The following is a 21,426-nucleotide window of genomic DNA, read 5'->3' as shown; positions in this document are numbered from 1 at the left end:
CTGGTGTTGGCGGCTGCAGCGAGAGGTTGTTGTGGCGAGCGGCTTCCATCTAGTCCTCACCTGCTAGTCCGCCTTCTCGCTGGATAGGCTGTGTTTCCACTCCTGGGGTTGCCTTGGAGCTGCAGCGCTTTGAACGCTCTGCTGTCTTGTTTTGACGGTGTGTTTGGGCAGCTCTCAACAAAACCAGTTGCTGCTTGGACAGGCTGAGCGAGCGGGGCATAACTCCTCTGGCCCCATTGAAAGGCATATGATATTGGACAGTGACAATTTGTTCCATTGTTTGAAGTACTTGTTTTATTTCCTTTTACCCTTTGCTTATTATTGAAATTACTACTTTGTTTCCTTTTGCATTGCATGTTTTGTTCATTTATGTTTTTGGAATAAGTTAAATTGCCCTTATTTCCAATGAGCCCTTTTCTTTCCAGAGACTGAGTAAAACATTTCTTTAAAAGAAATGTTTTAAAGAAATGTTTTTTATTTTTATGAATTTGTTTAATAAAGTATTGTGGACAATTCTGTGTTCTGGTGCATCTTGCTTGAAAAGTTCCCCCCTTTGCAGGCCACATTCTGTTTTTGTTTCTGCTTACGTCTGCAGAGGCACACAGTGCTGCAGGGTGTTCCTGATCTGAGGAACATCATCATGGACGGAGAAAATCTTCCATTGTGTTCGAAGTTTTAACTCATTTTTAATGCAGGATTAGCGACCATGCTAACTGCCCCATCTTCAGACAGCACACATGGTCTGAGAACCACAAAAGAAGAAATCACTCACACAGGTCATTAACAGCTTTATTAAAAGGCTGACAATAGTTTCAACCAGTAATTGATGATCAACAATCAGTTTGTCACATTCAGTTTATTAATCTTTTAAGTCTAGACATTAAACATGATTCATTATTTTAGCTCGTATTCTTCAGATTAATCTGTAATCCATCACCTGTTCATTGATTACAGATTGGATTGTAAGGTTCAAATTGTCAAACTGTCTGATTGGTTGATGTTCAGCTGTCTTTGGTGCTGACTCTGATGTCGAATCCTCTGATTGGTTAGAGAGCATTGAGGCCAGTACCTTCTTTTTCTTTTATTCCTTTTAAAGACACGCCGTCCTCCGTGGCCACGCCCTCTTTCAGAGCCACACCGTCGTCCAGGTGGGAGCTACTGGCAGAGTAATTGAAAATACTGGTCAGTGTTGTTGGAAACCTTACTTTGACAAACTACCTCAGTGTAGCAAACAATTACCGACAGTGGTGGACGAAGTACTCAACTGTAGTACTTGAGTAAAAGTGTTGATACTCATAGACAAATCTAGTACAATTTTTGAAAATTCTAATACTAAGTATTAAAAAGTGCAAACATTAAAAAGCACTTCAGTATTCAAAGATGCAAATGAAATGTTCTAATATCAGTATATTTCTGTATAATTTTCAGAGTAATTGAAATAACTTTAACTTTCAGAAACCACCTGATGGATTAATGCATAGAAGCTCTGCTGCAAATTCTACAACACTGGTAAAGAACTTCAGCATAAAAATGGCACATAAAGGTGAAACCTTTTACTATAGAATACAGGTTTATGATTTCATTTAATACCACACACAAACCGCACTCAATCCCTTAATAAAATGTATTAACTATAAATATCTGCCCTGATTTTTTTGACATTTGAGGAATGTCATGCAAAACTCTAAAGCAGTGATGTCTAGATTCAGTCCTAAGGGCTGCTGTCCGCCATGTTGACATTGCATTTTTACAAAGAAAAACAGCAATGAGCCAAAAGGAACAAGTAAGACAAGTAGAAATACAGTGGAGTAGAAAGTACAATATGATTTTGAAATGTTGTGGAGTGAAAGTTATAAGTTGTCGTCCCCCAAAATCTTTCCTTGAAAAAGTATCTTTACCTGAAAAAAATCAAGTAAAGATACTCAAAAATAGTAAAATAGTACTTAAGTACATGAATCAAGTAGATGTAATCTGTTACTTGCCAACACTGATTACTGAAAAGTACCCGACCTATCAGACTAATAGTAATCAGGCAAAGTAAGGAGTTAATTTCCTGATCTAAAAGTTTGATGAATCTGGATGATTTTAGTGTTATTTACAGGTATAGTGGAGAGTTCTTGAGAATAAAAATAATAGGGAACATATATTAAACGAGTGCGAGAGCACAAGCTCATTTCTCCTCGTGCACGCTCTGTTTAAAAGTTGCTGTTTGCATCGCTCATACAAGCTTTCTTGCCAAAAGGAGATTTGCAATTTTTCCACCATGTCAGACTCACCACCGGTGAGTGAAAATGGGGACGAGCACATAGGACGGCCTTTAGTAAACATATCACCAGAATGATTGGCAATTAGGAAGACCATTTATGTTGATGATCAACCCGGAAAAATAACATCCTCCACTAAACCTTTAATTCCAACAATTCAATAATAGAATATTAAAAGTTCATTCACTCGTTTCCTGACCTCAGAGGAAGATAGTGTGGATGCTTCCAGTTTAGGAACATATTCATTGAACCCATGTGATTCTCCTCCAATGCTCAGTCTCTCCCGCTGTTTGTCTCAGCATAGAAACCCATAATAAAGGCTAGATGTTTTATGATGGTATTTCTATTATCAGCAGTGGCCATCTTTTCCCAGGAAACCTTTGTGGCAAACTATGTGGTCCCTAATGTAAGGTGAGTGATCAGCCCGTAAACAGCTTCTCTGATCTTGTTAAAATCTTGAAAAACAGTTCAGTTTCATACAAATGTTAACATTTACAAATTTTCTTTTTTCTTAAACTTAATCATTCAGTATAGTTGTATAGTTTATGCACGTTATCAAAGTAGAAACCACAAATATTTTATTATTAATCATGATATATACACACGGTGTATGTACTCCTATTTTAGAATGAGAGTGCGGACCAGTTTCAGCTTTTAACCTTTGGAGTGAGGACATTTAGCTTTCCTCACAAGATATTCTGCTAATGGTTAGCTTTAGGGTTAAGGGGTCAGTTGGGTTAGGGTGAGGTATACACTGGTAATGGTTAGGCTTATCTTTAGAGGCCTGAAAAACAATGGGAGTCAACACATGATCCTTATTACATATAGCAAGACAAGTGTGTGGGTGAATATTTAGGGCTGTAGAATGTTGTTTGCATTGAAAATGAAAGTTTGTGTTTACATTATATGTATGTGTACAATATACATCATTCATCTATACATTGAGTCTTTATACTTTAGATTTATAGTAGTATGATATCCAGGCAAATATCATTTATTACACATGCATTGATGTGTATTTATATATTAATAATGATTAATAACATTACACTCATTTAGTTTGGAAACAAAAGCTTTTAATCTGGATGTGATTAATTGTTAACAGCCATAAAATACACACACACAAACTTGTCTCTCCATCTTTTTGGGTCCTTTCCATTGATTTCAGTTTAGTTCTACAGCCTAACTGTGACCCCTGACCCTGCCCAATACAGATTTAAGGGTGTACAAGAAAAAGCAAGTACAAAGGTTCCCGTTTGGGATTTTAATATGTGAAAAAGAAAATGCAGTTAAGTGCATTAATATTTCCAACATGTTAAAATGTTTCCAACTAATGAATACGTTAAAGTCCTGGCCCATTATTGTCATTCTGTACACTGAGTTTTAATAGCCTATGTAATGATTTAACAAAAGTATCTTGTGGTTGCATATATTATATAAGGTCATGGTTCTAATTATCAAAATATGTGCAGTGACTACACCTCTGACATTTATAAATTTTTTTTAAATGGTAAAAAATAGATTAAGTTATTGTTAATATAATGTTACCAGTGATGGAGCTGCCTGTTACAAGATGCCCGCCTGGTGTTCCCCTTGACCTCCAGCAGGGCAGACGAAACATTTAGCCTTTATTATGGATATTTATGTCTTTGTCTGAACGTCTGCCCTAACCACTAGATCCCTCAATCACTATATAAAGGCGGGAATATATTGTGGACTTTATAGTGAACTCAGTTAACTGTTAACTGTACAGATGATTACAACTTTTGGCTCCTCGTTGGTCACATAACTCCGCCTTGGCGCTTGCATGCACCATCTTTGTTATCTGATGTTGCTACCCGACAGCAGGGCGCTGTCACAACGTATCTCATGATGCTTTATGAGGAGAGCACTTGCGAAGCATTCCGGGATATATCTGCTTGGTTAGTGACCACTTCAAGGTGCATTGTTGGAAATTTTGAGTCCACTAGATTGAGTTCATCCCCAAGATGTTCACTCATTTAAAAAGGCGTGACCAATATAGTGCTCTAAATAGTGATTAGAGCGGACATTCAGACCCAGCCCATGGTTGTCAATCTGTGTAATGAAGACCCTCCTAGCTTTGTCTCTTTAACCAATCAGCATCATACAGTTGCAGCCATTCAAAATAGCCCTTCCCAGTCAAAAGCCAGCTGAATGGTAGCCCACCTCCCTTCAACTCCCAGCAAAATCCCCTCCAACTTCCAGCTACTGGAGTGGGCCCCTCTTGCATATTTTTTTGCTCTGACTCCCCTCTTTCATTGAATTACAGGGTCTGACCAGAAGATGACGCTTCTCTTTAGACCTTAATGTCCACAAATCATGACAGAAAGAATATTTTAGTAGAAATATTTATGTTTGAAAAGGAATTGTAGGGGACCAGCCAAGGGCCCTTCAAGGAAAGTGGGAAAATTTTGAATGGCTACTACTGTACAGTATATGCCTCAAACTTATCAACTTTCTCTAGAAACAGAAAGTAGTCCTCTCCTTCAAAGATCCTGAATAGTTGCCCTAGTCCAGTAGTTCCCAGAATTTTCCTGCATCTCCCATCCATCCAGCCACCATTGGATTACAGCAAAAAATACCTGAGGAGCAACTCAATGCTTTGGGTCAGCAACTCACCTGTTTTCCTCCACATCTTCAATGGTATCAGGCAGCGGCTTGTTGAGTGTCTCTGGCAGGAAGCAGGCAAAGCCACTAGCCAGCACTGCAGCGCCCCCATAGATTATACTGGGTAGTGCAGGAAAAACCTGGGGAAATCATTTATTCAGTCAACAACATTTTTGGATAAGTTACTATGTAGATGATGTGATAATGATCATATATACAGGGAGTTCATTAGTCCAAAATAAATGAATCATTGAAGAGCTTAGCAGAAAAGTTAAATTGGACTTTACTCCATAAAGAGAGTGTTGTTGATATTATTATGACAGGATAGATTTCCAAACCCACTCACTTAATTAACTGAACCTTTTAGTTGATTAATGCTTGAATTAATTAGATACAATTAACTTCCCAAGATAATCATCCTACTGATGACTGATTGGACCTAAAGGGACACCAGACAAATTGGACCTGTTGAACTCTGTGGACTGAACTCGCCTTTATGTAGCAGCTGATGGCTAGACCTGTTGACACTGTTAAAATTACTTGGACTGCTTGATTCCTGTGGATTTAGTTGGACCTGATATCACTGCCTTAGACTTGTTGAATCTTGCAAGCTGAATTAAAGCTGAAATGACTTCAGACAAATCAGATCTGTTGGACTACATTGGACTTAATGTAACCTCTGAGGAATCTGACCTGGTGAACTCTTTGGACTGAGTTGGACCAGATGCACCTCTTCATGAATCAGACCTGTAAAAACCTGTGAACTGAACTGAACCCAATATAACTGCAGAAAAAGTTAACCCATTGAATTCTGTAGACTGAACTGGACTGTCAAATAAGTAGTTAAAGTAGTGCTGCATTATTACTGAAAGTCCTGCAGGAGTCGCTACTCTTCATCAATTCATCACAAAATCCACACTGAACACTTTTTTTTCTGATTCTGTTTGTACCAGATTACCTCGTCCAGGATCAGGACTGCTGGGGCCGCCATGCTGCCAATCCTCGCCATCATGGAGACAAAGCCCATTCCCGTCTGCCTGAAAATACAACACCCCTTTATACAGTATGTTCTGATCATCTCTACAGAACTAAGCCCGACTGGACTCACCTGATGACGGTGGGATAAAGCTCTCCAGTGTAAAGGTAGACGGTGGTGAAGGAGGCCGAAGTGAAGGCTTTACCCAGACAAGCCAAGGTGGTTCTTAGGGTCTGCATCTCTACAGATTTTAGAACCAGACTGGATCAGGATAAAATTGTCTTTGACTCAAATCAAAATCACATCACTCAATGAATCACTGTCAGAACCAAGACCGGGGTCAGATCACAAATAGGACCAGAAAAGGCCTGGGTCAGAATCAGAACAATATGGTCAGAGATCATCAGGATCATGTCAGAATTTAACACAGAATTTAAATAAGGAAAATAAGGATTAGAGATTCAAGATGAGTCATTTTCAGACCTTGGATCTAAAATGGGTCAGAATTAGAAACATGCAACACAGCATCAGACTCACTGGGGAAACCTAGATTGCAAATAGAATTTAATAAAAAATGTGGTTTAGAGATGTGATCTCGGATCAGGGTGAGACTCTGAAGAGGGGCCGGATTTAAGATAACACCTGAACCAGAAAGTCAATACCTGTAGGGACAAAGATGTTGGCGAAGATGATGACGGCCGACAGGAAGAGACACAACACTTGAGACACCCGTCGCCCCAGGTAACTGAGCAGGCCCAGAGCCATGAATTTGGCAGGGATATCCACAGCTCCAAAGATGATCTGCATCAGGTAAATACTCACCTGGAATGACCCACAGCCAATCAGAACACAGATCATTACAGGACACTACTGGATGCCAGAACTCGGTTCAGTCAGAGGATAGACAGGTAACCAGAGAACTCACCCCAAACTTCTGCAGGTCCATTGCCAAACCATAATATGCAAAACTGGTGGAGAACCTGCAGACAGGGGTCAGCACCAGTAAGGGTCAGCACCTACACAGGTAAAGATCCCTAACCCCAACAGAAATTACATCACTTCCTGAAGACAGGACACAAGTAAAAGAGGTAATGTTCTGACCAGACAGCGACCAGACAGATGGAGATGCGTCTTATCCGCCTGGTTTTCAGCAGATCAACGGCTGTAAACGATGCCCGACTTGATTCAATCTCTTTGCTCATGTGAGACTTCAGAACCTGCAGTCACATGGTACCAAAGTCAGACTGTGATTGGTCAGACAACATCTATTCATGTACTGTGAAGTTACCTCCAGGGTCAGTTTGTTGATGATCTCTGGTTTCTGATTGATCCGAGCAACTCTGTGGAGACTCTTTAAGGCCTTCTCAGACTGACGGTTTAGCACCAACCAACGAGCTGACTCTGCATACCACCTGACCAGTCAGAGAGAAATCATGAATCCTCTAACTAATCGAAAGAGAACGACAAAACTCCTGACCCATCAGAGAAGGTTCTGAGGTTGCACTGACCAGCTGTAGGCAAAAAACAAGAACTGAGGAGCACAAACGACCACCTGTAGCTTCCTCCAGTCTCTCAGCCAATAGGCAAGGCCTGCCAAGATCATCTGACCAAAGGTGAAGAAGAAGGAGGTGAGCGTTCCCACTACTGTCCTCGTTTTGGTAGGGATCCACTCCACCTCTGAGGACACAGAGTAAGACAGTGAGAGCTTTACATGTAAACAGCATCAACGTGAGAGAGAAAACAAATAAAGGATGATTTTTTATCATTTTATGCAACAGAAAAGTCCAACTTTCCTAACGATAATTTACATTTTAAAAAGGAACCAGAACAGATACGATATTATCACTGATCCATTATAATGGAGGATCCAGAGGTTGGCTGAAGGTCAGTGATGAAGTTCTGACCCACATATCTATTGGCCACTGTTATTTTAGCTGAATAACGGACCTGAATGGTGCTGACTAGCAGGTATGGTGGTAGACAAGAGTTCTCACTCTGCTTTGTTTTGCTGTGCTGCCTTTAAAGTGACACAACAAAATGTAAAGTTCTAGACACAAGATTTGGGGGAGTGGCGTCCTAGTAGTTAGGAGATTGGAATCCTGAGGTTCTGAGTTCGAGCCCCACTCCCACAGACTGCCACTGTGGGTCCCTAATTAAAGACCCTTAAAGGGCAGGTTATCCTCCTGCAGCAGTTTGTCACAGTGAGCTTGTTGCAGATATTTTTGATTTATGCCCAATATGGAAGCGTGGTCTGCGCTATGTTATTCCATGCCACAACGCCAGAGGGACAATCTCGAACTAGCTGTCTAGATACAGCCGAGTTCACGAGTCATTTTCTGCAATGGCGGTCATACAAACAAAACAAGCCGGTAAGGTACCAAACAGGAAATATGCACTGTGTAGGGCGGATGTAGATTTGACCATTCAGATACCTCCTGTCTGCGACCACCTGCAATTTCGAAGCGATACAGCAAAGTGTCTGCGGAAGGGACGGGGGCACATTTGCATTCACTGCAGACAACCCTGTTTGTGAGTATAAATCAGCCTTAATACCACACTGCCCACCCCAAACCCCCCAAGGGGATGGGTTAAATGCAGAGAGTTCATTTCGTTGCTCTTGTGACAGTGTAATGGCAATAAAAACTGGAGGGAAAAAAGAAAAAGATTCACAGATGAAAGTTCTGCATAGGTTCTGGTTTCAAAGGTGCGGTACAGCTGGGACCCGAAATTCGAGATGTGTAAAAACATTAAATGTTTACTGAGGGAGACTCCATTGAGGATGATTCCAGACACCGCCATCCCGCTCAGGGCCCTGAAGATACAGTAGGCTGTGTACGAAGGAGAAAGGGCAGCGCTACAACCCAGCACCGCCAGCTGTAGATAGGACCATATAAGGACAGTCTTCCTTCCAAACCTGAGAGACAGGGAGTTTGAGCTTTCAGGTACCTTCAACTGATATAAAGGTTTGACCAGGTGAGTCTTACCTGTCAGATAGGCCACCATAAATGATGGCTCCTGCTAAAACTCCACCCATATAGATGGTCTGGATCATCTGTTTGAGGGGACGCATTGAACAGACCAGGTCCCACTAAGAGAGTCGGGAGGAGAAAGAGGAGGTGTGTTGAGTGGTAACATCCTAAGCAGGTCTTAAGCATGAAGCAACATTTGCAACATTCAGTCCAGAAAGTAGAATTTGAACAGATTAATCAGAAATGGGACTATCAGGTTTTAGCTAGAGAAACACCGTGTGCCGTCAGGAAGCAGGTATGGACTGAAGGTATGGACCGAAGCACAGGCGTAACTTTCCTTCAGAAAGTTACGCCTGTGGGACAGTCCCCACCAATAATTTCAGCTTTTTTCCCCTTTCTACTCATCTACTTTAGCCAAATGTAACAGATGTTGGGTGCAGCTCTCTGTGTTTAGAACGTTTTGAGTCTGTGTTTTTTTTCCTCTCTCTTGCTGCTCCCGTGTCCTGACTCTCGGTGTAACATCATCGGATCTGTTGCTTTGAGACATAATATTATCTGCATTCGCTGCGCACATAATAGCTACATGGAGGAGGAGAGACACACAGCAGCATTAACCAGCAGCTACTTGGATAGATGTTTAATTAAAAGTTAGCAGATGGGTCTGTTAAATAAATTAGAGATGCCACTGAAAAATCTGTTCGTTGGACATACAGAGTTGTTCCAGCTAAAAAAGGCTCAAGACTGTTTTATATATTATATTACTATACAAGTTAGTATTATAATGCAAGAAGCTTTGGAAAACATAGTTTAAATGTTCTTCTTTACTAGTTAAAAAAGCTTGGCTTCTCAGAGGACCAGGTTAAAATTAACACGTTTTCTTATTTTACAGACAGAATCAGACTGCAGAGCTTCTATATATCATTAAATTTTGTTTCTAGTATTATATTAGTAAAGAGGTTCAAAAATCTTTTTAAACAGAGCATATAGAGAAATAACGAGAGCTGCAGATTAAAGGTGAAACAGATTTACTGGGATATGAAACATGCAATAAAATATCTCCAAGTTTACCAGAAAGTTTACAAGAAAAGATGCAACATATCCATATTTTTCTGGATGGATGGAGTTTAAATTGTACATTGTAGAGATGCATGATATATCGATTTTTGCATCGCAATCGGCTGTTATTCTTAAATTTTTTATACATAGATGTTTTTGGGCCCTATATACAAATATATTGCACTAAAAGGCATCTCTCTATCTATCTATGAATATAAATATCAGTGCATTGTGGTACTCATCTGTTACTCAGGAAAGGATTCAATAAATATATGTTTGAGGTTGTTTTGGGAAAATACAAAAACCTTATCAGTGTTCAGGTCGAGTAACTTTAGGTCCATCAGCCACCACTTGAGTGTCCCCACTAACTTTCTTTACCAAGTTACACCCTTGGATCACACCCTCAAATCTCCTCTTCATGTCGCAGACCAAATATTCACACGTCTTCTCCCACTGATCTGATGTTACCTCGGAGACGGTGGTTGCAGAAAACTCTGATTGGTCGAAGCTCCATCCGTCCACACATCCTTCAGTCTGCAGCTGGCTGACATTCAAAGAGCCGTTCAGGTGCAACAGATGCCACTGAGGCTCCACATACCTGAGGTAACACAGGAGGTGATCTCAGAAGTGTCTTTGTCACAATCAAGAAGCACAAAGAAAGAACTTGTTACCTCCTGCAGCGGTCAAGTCTATTTCCTGAAGGATCTGGAGGAATAAAGACTTTCAGCAGCTGCTGCTTGTCCACCTGAAACAGCCAATTAGGGCCCATTATTGGACTGCCAATCACAGTGCAGCATCTGCTCTCAGGTAGCCTCACAGTCCAGGTTAGGTTACCTGGAAGGAGAACGCCAGGTCGTCCAGGCTCTGATTGGTGACAGGATTGCAGTGATGGGTTGGGACCCCTGAGACAAAGTTGTTCAGTAGGTTCTGACTCGCCATCATCAGACCGGGTAAACTGATTAGGGTGACATGGATCCACTGGTACCTGCCAAAACCGCCCACCTTGCCATGGCAAGCAGACAACAGCAACTCTATTTTACACACCTGGATTGGTCCCACGATTACTGCAGAGAAAGAAGGCTGACTCACCTCTTCTAGCAGGTCTGTGAACCCCATCTCAGTGAGAAGAGGAAGGACCAGAGTGTTCTGGAGAGTTCAGGACCTTAGTTTCAGCTCCATCATAGCAAGACATCAAATCAAAACTCAGCATCAAGAATGCATCCCTCTGCCTCCAAAGACCCCCACACTGCCCAACCTGACCCACATTAACCCCTTTGTCCCCCTCAAGGAGGAACCTTTCTGCAGTTGCTGGGCTCAGCTATAACCTGAAATATTGGAGCTCAGACTGCTGAGAATTCCTGAAGGATTACAGAAAACAAGAGAAAAGAGGATTTTCTGGCTGTACTTACAGTCTGAAGGCTGCCGGGCAACTGGACAGACCGGACAGAGAGGACGGAGGGAGTTTAGGGGTGTGAAGAGCAGCAGAGGAAAGCCTGTTGAACATTAATGATTGAAAGGAGAAAACCAGAAGCTATCCTGTTCCTGATCTTCTCCAGCTCAATGAGTCTCCTGAAAGTTAATCTTCCATCAAATACAACCTGCTTTACTCTGTGCTGATCTGGGCAGAAAACCTGAAAGCGCCTCAATATTGTGTCAGAGACTGTACGAGTTCCAGCCTGTCCTGTCCTAGTGTCCCTGACCTCCTTCTCCAAGCCCTCCAAGTGTCAAATATGTTTGTTTTCCTGACTTTGCTCCTCACTGAGCTCTTCTGTGGACATGTTCATCCGACAGAGTCTCAGACAATAAACATCTCAGCTGGTCTCAGACAGCTGGACCTTAGAGCTCATGTAACATGGTGATAAGACAAGCAGAGAACCCTCAGCCAATGAGGACGTGGCAGGTCAGGTACAAGTACTGTAGGAAGCTGCTGAAGGGTCACCTAGAGCTGGTGCTCCTCAGACATTGCTTTTAAAACTGCTTACCTGCAGACAGGTGAGGTAATATGTGAAATAGGCAGGTAACCTGTAGACAGATGAGCTAACGGGTGAGACGTGCAGGTAACCTGCAGACAGGTGATGTAACGGGTGAGACACAGGTAACCTGCAGACAGCTGAGCTAATGGGTGAGACGGGCAGGTAACCTGTAAACAGGTGAGCTAACAGGTTAGAGGGGCAGGTTACCTGCAGACAGGTGATCTAACGGGTGAGACGGGCAGGTAACCTGCAGACAGGTAAACTAATACGTGAAATGGGCAGGTAACCTGTAGACAGGTGAGCTAACGGGTAAGACAGGCAGGTAACCTGTAGACAGGTGAGCTAACGGGTGAGACGGGCAGGTAACCTGTAGACAAGGTGAGCTAACGGGTGAGACACAGGTAACCTGCAGACAGGTGATCTAACGGGTGAGACACAGGTAACCTGCAGACAGGGGAACTAATACGTGAAATGGGCAGGTAACCTGTAGACAGGTGAGCTAACGGGTAAGACAGGCAGGTAACCTGCAGACAGGTGAGCTAACGGGTGAGACACAGGTAACCTGCAGACAGGGGAACTAATACGTGAAATGGGCAGGTAACCTGTAGACAGGTGTGCTTACGGGTAAGATGGGCAGGTAACCTGTAGACAGATGAGCTAACAGGTAAGACGGGCAGGTAACCTGTAGACAGGTGAGCTAACGGGTGAGATGTGAAGGTAACCTGCAGACAGGTGAACTAATATGTGAAATGGGCAGGTAACCTGTAGACAGGTGAGCTAATATGTGAAATGGGCAGGTAACCTGTAGACAGGTGAGCTAATACGTGAAATGGGCAGGTAACCTGTAGATAGGTGAGCTAACGGGTAAGACGGGCAGGTAACCTGCAGACAGGTGAACTAATACGTGAAATGGGCAGGTAACCTGTAGACAGGTGAGCTAATACGTGAAATGGGCAGGTAACCTGTAGACAGGTGAGCTAACGGGTAAGACCGGCAGGTAACCTGTAGACAGGTGAGCTACCATATCAGATCACTGATCTCTATTCATTCACTGGATTCCTGATAGCCGAAAAAAAGTTAAGCCACCGGCCGCTATATTGGTAATCCCCATTCCCACAGAGACACGCCATATAGCTATGTGTGTAGCATTTGGCTGCAAAATCTAGCAGTTTGCCAGCTCTGAAAAGACGTTTCACAGGTAATTTCACAGTCAGTGAATGTACTCAAGTAAATCCATATATACGGTGATGTATCCTATAGTGTAGTATAGCATTAGTCTGGCTATCTCAGACCAGCTCCAAGACATTGACTGAGTTCGCCATCGACATTGTGTCTAATGTTAGAAAATAGAAAGTAGAGTAAATAGAAAGTAATTTACTGGTAAATGGAAATATAGTAATTATTAAGTGGATAATGCTGTTGTTTTTATAGTGTTTGTTGTAAATTTCATTTGTAAAAGTAATGTGCTGAAATATAATGCATGTTATATTCTGGCGGGAAAAAAAGCAACTCAAACAGGCTAATATATAGACAGAGCATAAAAATATATGGCATCATTTATGCACAATTTGCAAATAGGAAAATACTGTAGCCTTAACAGACTTGTACTTGTAATTCAGACTTGATGTGAAATATTAAAATTACATGTAATATGGAATTACCACAAAAAATGTCATCAATATATATATATTACATGTACCTCATCAATTTAGCACTTTTGGTACATCTGTATTATTGTGCTTCATTAGCACATTTATTTTGTTGTGAGGGATTTGTATAATATGTTATATTACATGATTTATAGACTTCATTAACTTCATACTGACTATGCAATGTGATGTTCCTATTTTTCTAAATTAATCTACTTATGCTATGAAACGGAGAGTGTGTCAAGGTGATGAATTTAATTTTATTTTAAAAGTCCTAAGTCCCCCTGAAAATGAGAAAATCATCTATGCTGTCACGTACATATTGTTTACACTGTGACTGGTCTAACTAGGGAGTACCAATATGGTGGCCGGTGGCTTCACTTCAACCCTGAACTACCAATGGGAAATCAGCAATCCAGTGAATAAATAGGGAGCAGTGGGTGTAGATGTACTGCAGTCTTTTCCCGAGGAGGTTGCTCTTATTCCATTTAACGACCCCCTTTCAGAGACACAGACAGGTATTGGGTATTGCAAATTAGCAAAGAAGCCAAACGACCCCATTACAAAGGGGTGGACCCGTTCGTCCATTTTAATTTGCATGTTTTCTAAGCAAAAACAAGGCGTTGTTGGGCTACTGTATAAAGCTTTAAACTCAACGCTATTCCTGACATTTTGAATTGAAAAAGCGAATTGTCTTCAAACTCTTTAACTTCAATCAACTTCAAAGTCCAGTTGATTGTTTTTTTTTTTTACTTTTTTGGAATACATATTATAGATAATTCCTAGATTTCACATCAAGACTGAATTACAAGTACATGTCTGTTAATGCTATAGTATTTTCCTATTTGCAAACTGCATATTGCCATATACTTTTGTTGTGTCTGTGCATTACCTTTTAAAAATATTTACAATATGTTTTGTCACATGGCTTTTTCAAACGAGAAACGATAAAAAATGAGAGCATTACCCACTTAAGAATTACAGCATTGACATTTCACAGTGAATTATTTTCTATTTATTCTACTTTCTATTTTCTAACATAAGACACGTCAATGGTGAACTCAGGCAATGCCTTTAAGTCGGCCTGAGATAGCCAGACCAATGTTACGCTACATAAACAGGATACATTAGTGTACATATGAATTTTCTTGGTTTCTACATCCACTGAATGTAAAAATAACCTGAGAGATGTCTTCCCACACCCGGCAAACTGCTTGTTTTTGCAGCCAAATGCTACACATACAGGCATAATTATTGCACATCTCAGTGGGAGGGGAGAGTATCAAGATGGCAGCCAGTGGCTTCACATTTTTCAGGTTATCAGCAATGAAGTGAATAGAGATCAGTGGGGGTAGCCTGCGGACAGGTGCGCTAACTAGTTCTGTATGGGTGTCTTATCCCAGTGATACCAGGAGGGGGGGCCTTCTCAGAATAACCACCTTAGCAAGTTCCACAGGATGATGGCGCTCCCGTTTCCCTCCAAGGCTGAGACTAAAGTATCAACTCAGAATCTATTCTTTCAGCCGTTCTCAACGACCTTCCAGGCCAGATAGAATCTGAATTTTAGACAGGATGTCCAGCTGCAGCCATAAATCAGAACTTCCATGGATGTTCCGCCTGGGTTCCACTCTCAGGGCTTATCAGGTGTAGAATGGATCATGATTCCGATTGGGTTTAAATGGGGCTGGTCCTGCTGAAACAGGTGTTGGTTCTGAATGGCCTCGGTGAGTCTGACCCATTCATGATGACTTAGCAGAGTCTGTGGATCTTTAACATGGCATGAGTGAAAATTTAAACCTGGGTCATATACTGTCCCACTTTCCGCTGCAGTGGTTAAGGCAACAGAGTTCCCCTTTATCGGAGGAGCGGTTTGACCCCGTCGCCATGGAGACACTCAGTTGTTAGGTATATGAAAAGACCATATACACATTTGTTTTAAGTAAGGGGCATGTTTGATTTTACATTACCCTGCACCATAGAGCTACAGCCATGCACATGGCGAGTCACTGTTGCCATAGATACAACAGCTGCCTATTCTCGTTTATAAACCAGCAAAGAGAGGGTCCTGTTGTGGGTTCAATAGAACCAGAACAAATAAGAGTCAGCTCACAGTTTGGGTCAGATTTCATTTATTTACAGAAGCTAGCTGTGACCCTGAAAACATCACGACTCGTTCTGCTCGAACGTTTCGTGCAGTTAAGAGCAGAAGAAACCCGAAGGAGCTGGCATGTAGAAAAAAAAAAAAAAGATCACACCATTGTCTATACACACACACACAGGACTTTTTTTTCTCTCCAAATAAAAAAAATAAAAAAATTAAACTTTACAAAAAACCCAGAGCTGCTGACCAATCAGGAGCCTGGATGCTGACGCTCTGATTGGAAGAGCTTCACAACAGGGTGAGGAAGTCTTTGACCTGCAAGTTAAAACATGTCATTAAAACAGTTCAAGAAGAAGAAATGGTGCAGGAGCCTTAGGGAGAAGCTCACCTTTTCTAGGATGTCCTCCTGCTTGATCGGATCGTTCTGGAAGTCTTTATCCACATCCAGAACCAAGACAGGAAGGTCTTGGAGGTACTCAAAGTCCATCCTGAAGACAGAGACATGAGTGAGTGGCATGCTGAAGGTGGCGCCGTCATCATCACCCAAGCGTCTGTCTCACCTGAGGTTCCTGTGGTAGAGCCACGCCTCGTGTTTGAGGTGAAGCTGCTCCAGGTACTCCAGAGGAACGCCCTGCTCCTCCTCGCGGCCGCGGTGCAGCAGCCGCTGCATGCAGCGCTGCAAAACATCAACACAGAGCTGAGGTCAGAGGTCAGCCAGCTCTGAGAATCAGGGAGACTTTTTGTTGCTGTTCTAACTGCAGGCAGAGGGGAACCTGGGCTCTAAGTGGAACTCATGGTTGGAGAAGGGGGCGTGGCTACCTTTGGGGGGGCTCTGAGGTAGATGATGCCGTCCAGTGCGATGTCGGCCTCGAACTGCTTCAGCAGCCAGCTGTGCCAGTCCTGGTAGACGCTCCACTCCGTCTCCAGCAGGTCGCCACTCTCAAACAGGCTGGATGCAAACACCAACCTGACAGGCAACAGAATCGAACCTCAGACCCAATCCAGGACCTGGCAGAACTACTGCCACACATTCCATGTTCTGATTCCAGCTTACCTGTCTGAGTAAACGGATCGCTCGTAGAACTGAACCGGGTTTTCTGCCTGGAGTAGTTTAGCTGACGGAGACTGAAGCTGAGAACGAACTCTGCTGAGGCAGGCGTAGCTCTGAGAGAGAGAAACAGACAATAGACTCCCTTTGTTGGTCCAATGTTTCATTTATAATAAACACAACCAAATTACTTACATATACTCATATGTAGGTACATCCCAAAAGAAAAAAAAAAAAAGACACAAAGTCCACCCCCTCAAAAACTGACCTAAAACATCTCCACCTCCCCAAATAGAAACAAACCCATTCAAGTTGGACGACATCCTATAATAGGCAGACAGTAAGCCACCAGGCCTCTGAACATCAGTTCAACATTTCCCTTATTTTATTTCTCCTGGTGAGCCAAATTATCATCTTTGCCTGACCAAAAATAAACAGTTAATTATTTAAACTGTGTCCTAAACCAGCCAATCACTGGGTGAGAGAGAGACGGGTCAGGGAAAGGGAGAGAGACAGGCCAGGGAGAGAGAAAATGGCCAGAGGGGGCGGAGTCAGCCATAGATACCTGGAAGGTGTATGCCCAGCGGCTCGGTTTGTCGTACAACATCTGCAGGAGGTTCCCTCCACTCTTCTGCGAGGAACTCAGCTCCTGGAGACAGAGAGACAGTCAATCAGCCGTGGTGCATTCACTGACCAAAGAAACAGGTGGAACATAATCATCACAGACATTGATAGACCGTGTTGGTACAGACCAGGGAGAACACACATCCTCCGCTCCCCTGGCCAAGTGGAGTCCTCCTTGCTTTCTGACTCTTCAGACCCATCCGTTTAAAAAAAAATATTTCAATCCATTCTACAGCGTGTTGAACAGTAGTGCTGCTGCTGGTTTTCACGTTTATATGTGCACTATTGCACTACCTGACATCCATCAACATGATTGATATCTGTTCTCATTTATTCTATTTACTTTATTTCTAGAGTTCAGTTTAATTAAACTTAAAGACTAGTAAAAAGCAGAGCTGGTCCAGAGGGCAGGTAGGTTTCACACCTTTCAAACGATCCTATTGGTCAGAGCAGCACGCCGTGACACATGGAAAACATGGAGGACCTGGAATGGCTCCTCCTTCTCTTCTCTTCTATTCAGTCTTCTGTTCTCCAGCAGGCAGTCTGTTACCACACGGTTTTGAGAAAACAATCCAAACTATTCCTGTTCTATTTTTCCTTCCTTCCTATTCCTTCATCTCCGCACCTTGTCGCTCTCAGGAGGCGTGGTTTAACTTCTGGATGTAAAGAAGGCCCAGCTGCCATCCTCTTCCTCCTGGTCAGATTAATTTCCCTCCGTCATCTGACAATCATTCTAGATTATTGACTCTAGATATATTTAATGTTGCCTTTAGCCTCCATGTCCCAAGATCCATTGTGCTGCCGACGTCACATTCACAAAAAAATGGTCCAAATGATTGAGTCTAAAACTATTCATATATCAGGATGTAGGTGAAAGTTTGAGTTAAGCAAATTATTTTGTCTTTTAATGCAAGTTAAAATTAGGAAACAAACAAATAAAATGATTTAATCTTTAAATATTTCATTTATTTTTCCTGATTCAAAGGGTTGATGGAAAAAAAAAACCCATCAATTCAGCAGCTTTAAATGGTAACAAAGCTAGAGCAGAACAGAACCTCCATGCAGGCCTAAGCGGGTCTGGACCCTCCTCATTCTCACCTGGTAGATGTCCTCACTGTTCTGGACGTTGCACCATTTCCCGATCGGTTCTGGGATCACCTCCCAGTCCGAGGAGCAGGAGGAGGCCTGCAGCAGGCGGACGAAGGTAGATTTCCCTGCAGCTGAACAGAACAGTAACAGGTTAGCCCCCCGAACCGGTACCGGACCGTCAGCCCGCCCTCTGCAAGCTCCCCGAGTTCTGGTTCCTCCTGGACTCCATGGTTCTAATTTTCTTACCGATGTTCCCCTCGATGGAGACCTTCCGGTGTCTGCGTGAAGAACCACGGAGCCGCTTAGGAGGGGTGGCCATGTTGGGTCGGAACCAGCAGGACAAAGGTTCGGCTGCTTCTCTGCGCGCGCTGGGATAGTAAAAACCCGCGAGCCGCTTCTCAGCTTAAATGCCGCGCTCAACAAGCTCTACTTCCGGGGCCGGGCTTCTAGAGTCTACAGCTGCGTCTCAATTCGCAGGCTGCAGCTTACGTGTGCCCCGGTAACCATAGAAACGTCGCACTACCGCCTCCCGGAACTATGGAGATTTTTGAGTTGTTCATCTGATCCAATAAAGTTTTCATTTTCACTCAGAGGAAAACATTCTTATAAAGAATTTAATTAATAAAACCTATTGGAACCTTTCAGTTCTGACTGTGGAGCCTCTCTTTATGTAGAAAGAAAATAATTAGCATTAAAATGTTGAAATATATGCAATATCGTTAGATTCAATAATATTCATACATCCTGTTCACTCAAACAACCAGCTGTTAGTGTTGCACTTAAATAACAAACAAACAAAAAACAGAAAAAATACTGAAAACCAGAAGACGCGATAAAATATACCTTTATTTTGAAGTTTCTAAACTCACTTCCTCCTCCGGCCTGCCTGCTGTCACATTCAGAAATAAGCAACAAAACATGTAAACAGGAATTTTCAAAAACCAAATGTGTGTGTTTTACTTTACTCTGGTACCAACAACAAAAGATGTCTTTCTCATTTTGTTTTAATTGAAAAAATAAAAAATGGGAGCTGTAATAAACTTGTTCGTTTATTCTAAAATAATGAGTTCCTTGTTGTTGTTTCAGCATGTTTTATTTAACATGTGCTCTCTTAACACAGGTCCGAACAAAACCATCCCCTGCCATAAAACACTTCACTGTCGTAACATCTCCCATAAAGTGTATGTTGTAAAACACATTCTCTGACATCTCCCTCTTTTTTGAAAAAACAATAACACTGGCGAACAGTATCATCACTAATGCATACAGTATTGATTCTGCATGGCAACAGTAACGTCTTCATTTATTTTCAGTAGCCAGCCATTTAGGGCTTCGTCAACAAACAGCTTTGTATTATATCTACACAATATCAGATTTCCTCTAGAACAACTTGACCATAACATCCCTTACAGATCTAATCTCTGAACAGGTTTAACAACTCTACCTGATCTGGTTTGAGATAGCCCACTAGGGGTCTCCTTAGGGCCAGGAGAGCTACCTCCAGAGCTCGCCTGAACATCAGGTGTGTTAGGTTCCACAGATTGTTCAACTGAGGACCCCACCTCAGACAGTGCTTGGAGATGACGACGATTTCACCTGTACAGGGCTCCTTTCTCTGTAGCGATGACATATGACCTCTGTGTTGTACTCTCCCTAACCACTTCTGCAGGTGTGGACCAGGTCTTGTGATTGTCCAGCCTAGCGAGAACAGGTTTTCCTGGCTGCAGTGGTGTGAGCGGTCTCACACCATGTCGCTTATTGTAGTGGAAAGCTTGCTTCCTCTTCTCCACAGCGTCCTTAGCTCTGATGTGCTGTCGGTTTGGCCATTTTGGTTGCAGGACTTTATCCAGAGTAGGTAAAGTTGTTCGGATTTTCCTTTCTATTAATAGTTCCCCCGAGCTGACACCAGTGCTGCTGTGCGGTGAGGATCTATAGATCATAAGAGCCAGTAGTGGATCTTTTTGTTGCAGTATTCTTTTGGCTGTCTGCACTGCACGTTCACCATGTCCGTTGCCCTGTGGATTGTGGGGGCTGGAGGTCACATGCTTAAAGTCCATCTCATGGGCAAAGTCTTTGAAGACTTCACTGCTGAACTGTGGCCCATTGTCACTGACAACCTCTTCTGGTATTCCATACCGGGCAAAAGTAGCTTTCAGCTTTAGAGACACCTGAGCGCTTGTGGTGGCTGGCATGTGGAGAATCTCCAGGTATCTGGAATAATAGTCTGATATGACAAGAAAGTTCTCTTTTCCATGCTCACAAAGATCTATGCCGATTTTTCTCCATGGCCTGTCTGGGAGGGGTGTTGACAGGAGAGGTTCTTTGTTTTGTGCCCTCCTGTGCTCCCGACAGTACATGCAGTTCTCCACTTTGTGTGTGATTCGTGAAGTTAAGCCAGGCCACCACACCGAAGTGTTTACTCTCATTCTGCATTTGTTAAGTCCTTGATGACCATCATGTATGCGTTCTAACATTTCTGTTCTCATTGACCCAGGTATCACTATCCTACTCCCTCTGAGTACCAACTCATTATGCACAGACAGTGCATTTCTCACAGGAAAGTATTCTCTTGTACAGCTCTGTGTGTGTTGTATGTGTTCAGGCCATCCATTTTTAATGTACCCAATTACAACTTGGAGCTGCTCATCAGCGGCTGTCTCTGCTCTGATGCCATCCATCTTTGTCTGTGACTCAACATCTGTATGGCAGTCTCTGCTGTGCACCGTTCCCTACTGAGGGCTCCCGGACAGCATGTCCGCCACAACCAGTGTTTTCCCAGGTGCATATTCAGCCTCCAAGTTGAATCTCATCAATCGCATGAGGAGTGTTTGACAGCATACTCGAGTGTTATCAAGGTCTCTGGAGTTCATCAGTGGAATGAGAGGTTTGTGATCTGCAATCAGTTTGAATGCAGGCAGGCCATAGAGATATTTCTCAAATCTTTCACACGCCCACACAGATGCAAGGCATTTCTTTTCAATTTGAGCATACCCCTTTTCAGCATCGCTTAATCTTCTTGAACCGAATGCCGCTGGTCTCCAGTCTTCAC

The 21,426-nt window shown here is 42.7% G+C and overlaps 2 protein-coding genes across 4 annotated transcripts; both read right to left on the bottom strand.

Moving 5' to 3' along the window:
• Window positions 1-786: 786 nt before the first annotated feature.
• Window positions 787-11,813, bottom strand: LOC107090338 (solute carrier family 22 member 6-like). 3 transcript variants are annotated; one of them, XM_015383661.1, is made up of 16 exons: window positions 11,303-11,813; window positions 10,983-11,066; window positions 10,728-10,895; window positions 10,565-10,638; window positions 10,362-10,491; window positions 8,853-8,956; window positions 8,628-8,782; window positions 7,377-7,545; window positions 7,157-7,280; window positions 6,970-7,085; window positions 6,794-6,848; window positions 6,531-6,690; window positions 6,001-6,109; window positions 5,851-5,929; window positions 4,905-5,032; window positions 787-1,155 (listed from the first exon to the last, which is right to left on the bottom strand). In XM_015383661.1, the coding sequence occupies exons 2-16, from the start codon at window positions 11,007-11,009 to the stop codon at window positions 1,047-1,049; spliced, it is 1,707 nt and encodes a 568-aa protein (XP_015239147.1). In that variant the 5' UTR covers window positions 11,010-11,066; window positions 11,303-11,813; the 3' UTR covers window positions 787-1,046. The 3 variants fall into 3 exon arrangements, with proteins under 3 accessions (XP_015239147.1, XP_015239146.1, XP_015239145.1); XM_015383660.1 differs by having other exon boundaries at window positions 787-1,158; window positions 10,983-11,039; XM_015383659.1 differs by having other exon boundaries at window positions 787-1,158; window positions 11,303-11,811.
• A 4,072-nt stretch (window positions 11,814-15,885) lies between these two features.
• LOC107090340 (deoxycytidine kinase-like) lies at window positions 15,886-18,784 on the bottom strand. The gene is made up of 8 exons (XM_015383663.1): window positions 18,624-18,784; window positions 18,387-18,508; window positions 17,230-17,313; window positions 16,671-16,780; window positions 16,436-16,583; window positions 16,177-16,292; window positions 16,005-16,104; window positions 15,886-15,931 (listed from the first exon to the last, which is right to left on the bottom strand). The coding sequence occupies exons 1-8, from the start codon at window positions 18,694-18,696 to the stop codon at window positions 15,905-15,907; spliced, it is 780 nt and encodes a 259-aa protein (XP_015239149.1). The 5' UTR covers window positions 18,697-18,784; the 3' UTR covers window positions 15,886-15,904.
• Window positions 18,785-21,426: the final 2,642 nt, after the last annotated feature.

This window comes from Cyprinodon variegatus, unplaced genomic scaffold, assembly GCF_000732505.1.
Source record: "Cyprinodon variegatus isolate N-32 unplaced genomic scaffold, C_variegatus-1.0 Scaffold291, whole genome shotgun sequence".
NCBI classification, from domain to species: Eukaryota; Metazoa; Chordata; class Actinopteri; order Cyprinodontiformes; family Cyprinodontidae; genus Cyprinodon; species Cyprinodon variegatus.
This window is presented reverse-complemented; position numbering and strand designations above follow the sequence as displayed.

What these genes read in the sequence shown, in the direction of transcription:
- LOC107090340 (XM_015383663.1), bottom strand. Translation starts at nt 18,696, where the DNA reads ATGGCCACCCCTCCTAAGCGGCTCCGTGGTTCTTCACGCAGACACCGG. An exon ending in ACCTCAGAGCCCCCCCAAAG is followed by an intron (nt 16,293 to 16,435) that starts GTAGCCACGCCC and finishes GATGTTTTGCAG; the next exon opens with CGCTGCATGCAGCGGCTGCT. An exon ending in CTCTACCACAGGAACCTCAG is followed by an intron (nt 16,105 to 16,176) that starts GTGAGACAGACG and finishes CTCTGTCTTCAG; the next exon opens with GATGGACTTTGAGTACCTCC.
- LOC107090338 (XM_015383660.1), bottom strand. Translation starts at nt 11,009, where the DNA reads ATGGGGTTCACAGACCTGCTAGAAGAG. An exon ending in TATGGTGGCCTATCTGACAG is followed by an intron (nt 8,783 to 8,852) that starts GTAAGACTCACC and finishes CCTGTCTCTCAG; the next exon opens with GTTTGGAAGGAAGACTGTCC. An exon ending in CAACATCTTTGTCCCTACAG is followed by an intron (nt 6,110 to 6,530) that starts GTATTGACTTTC and finishes TAAAATCTGTAG; the next exon opens with AGATGCAGACCCTAAGAACC.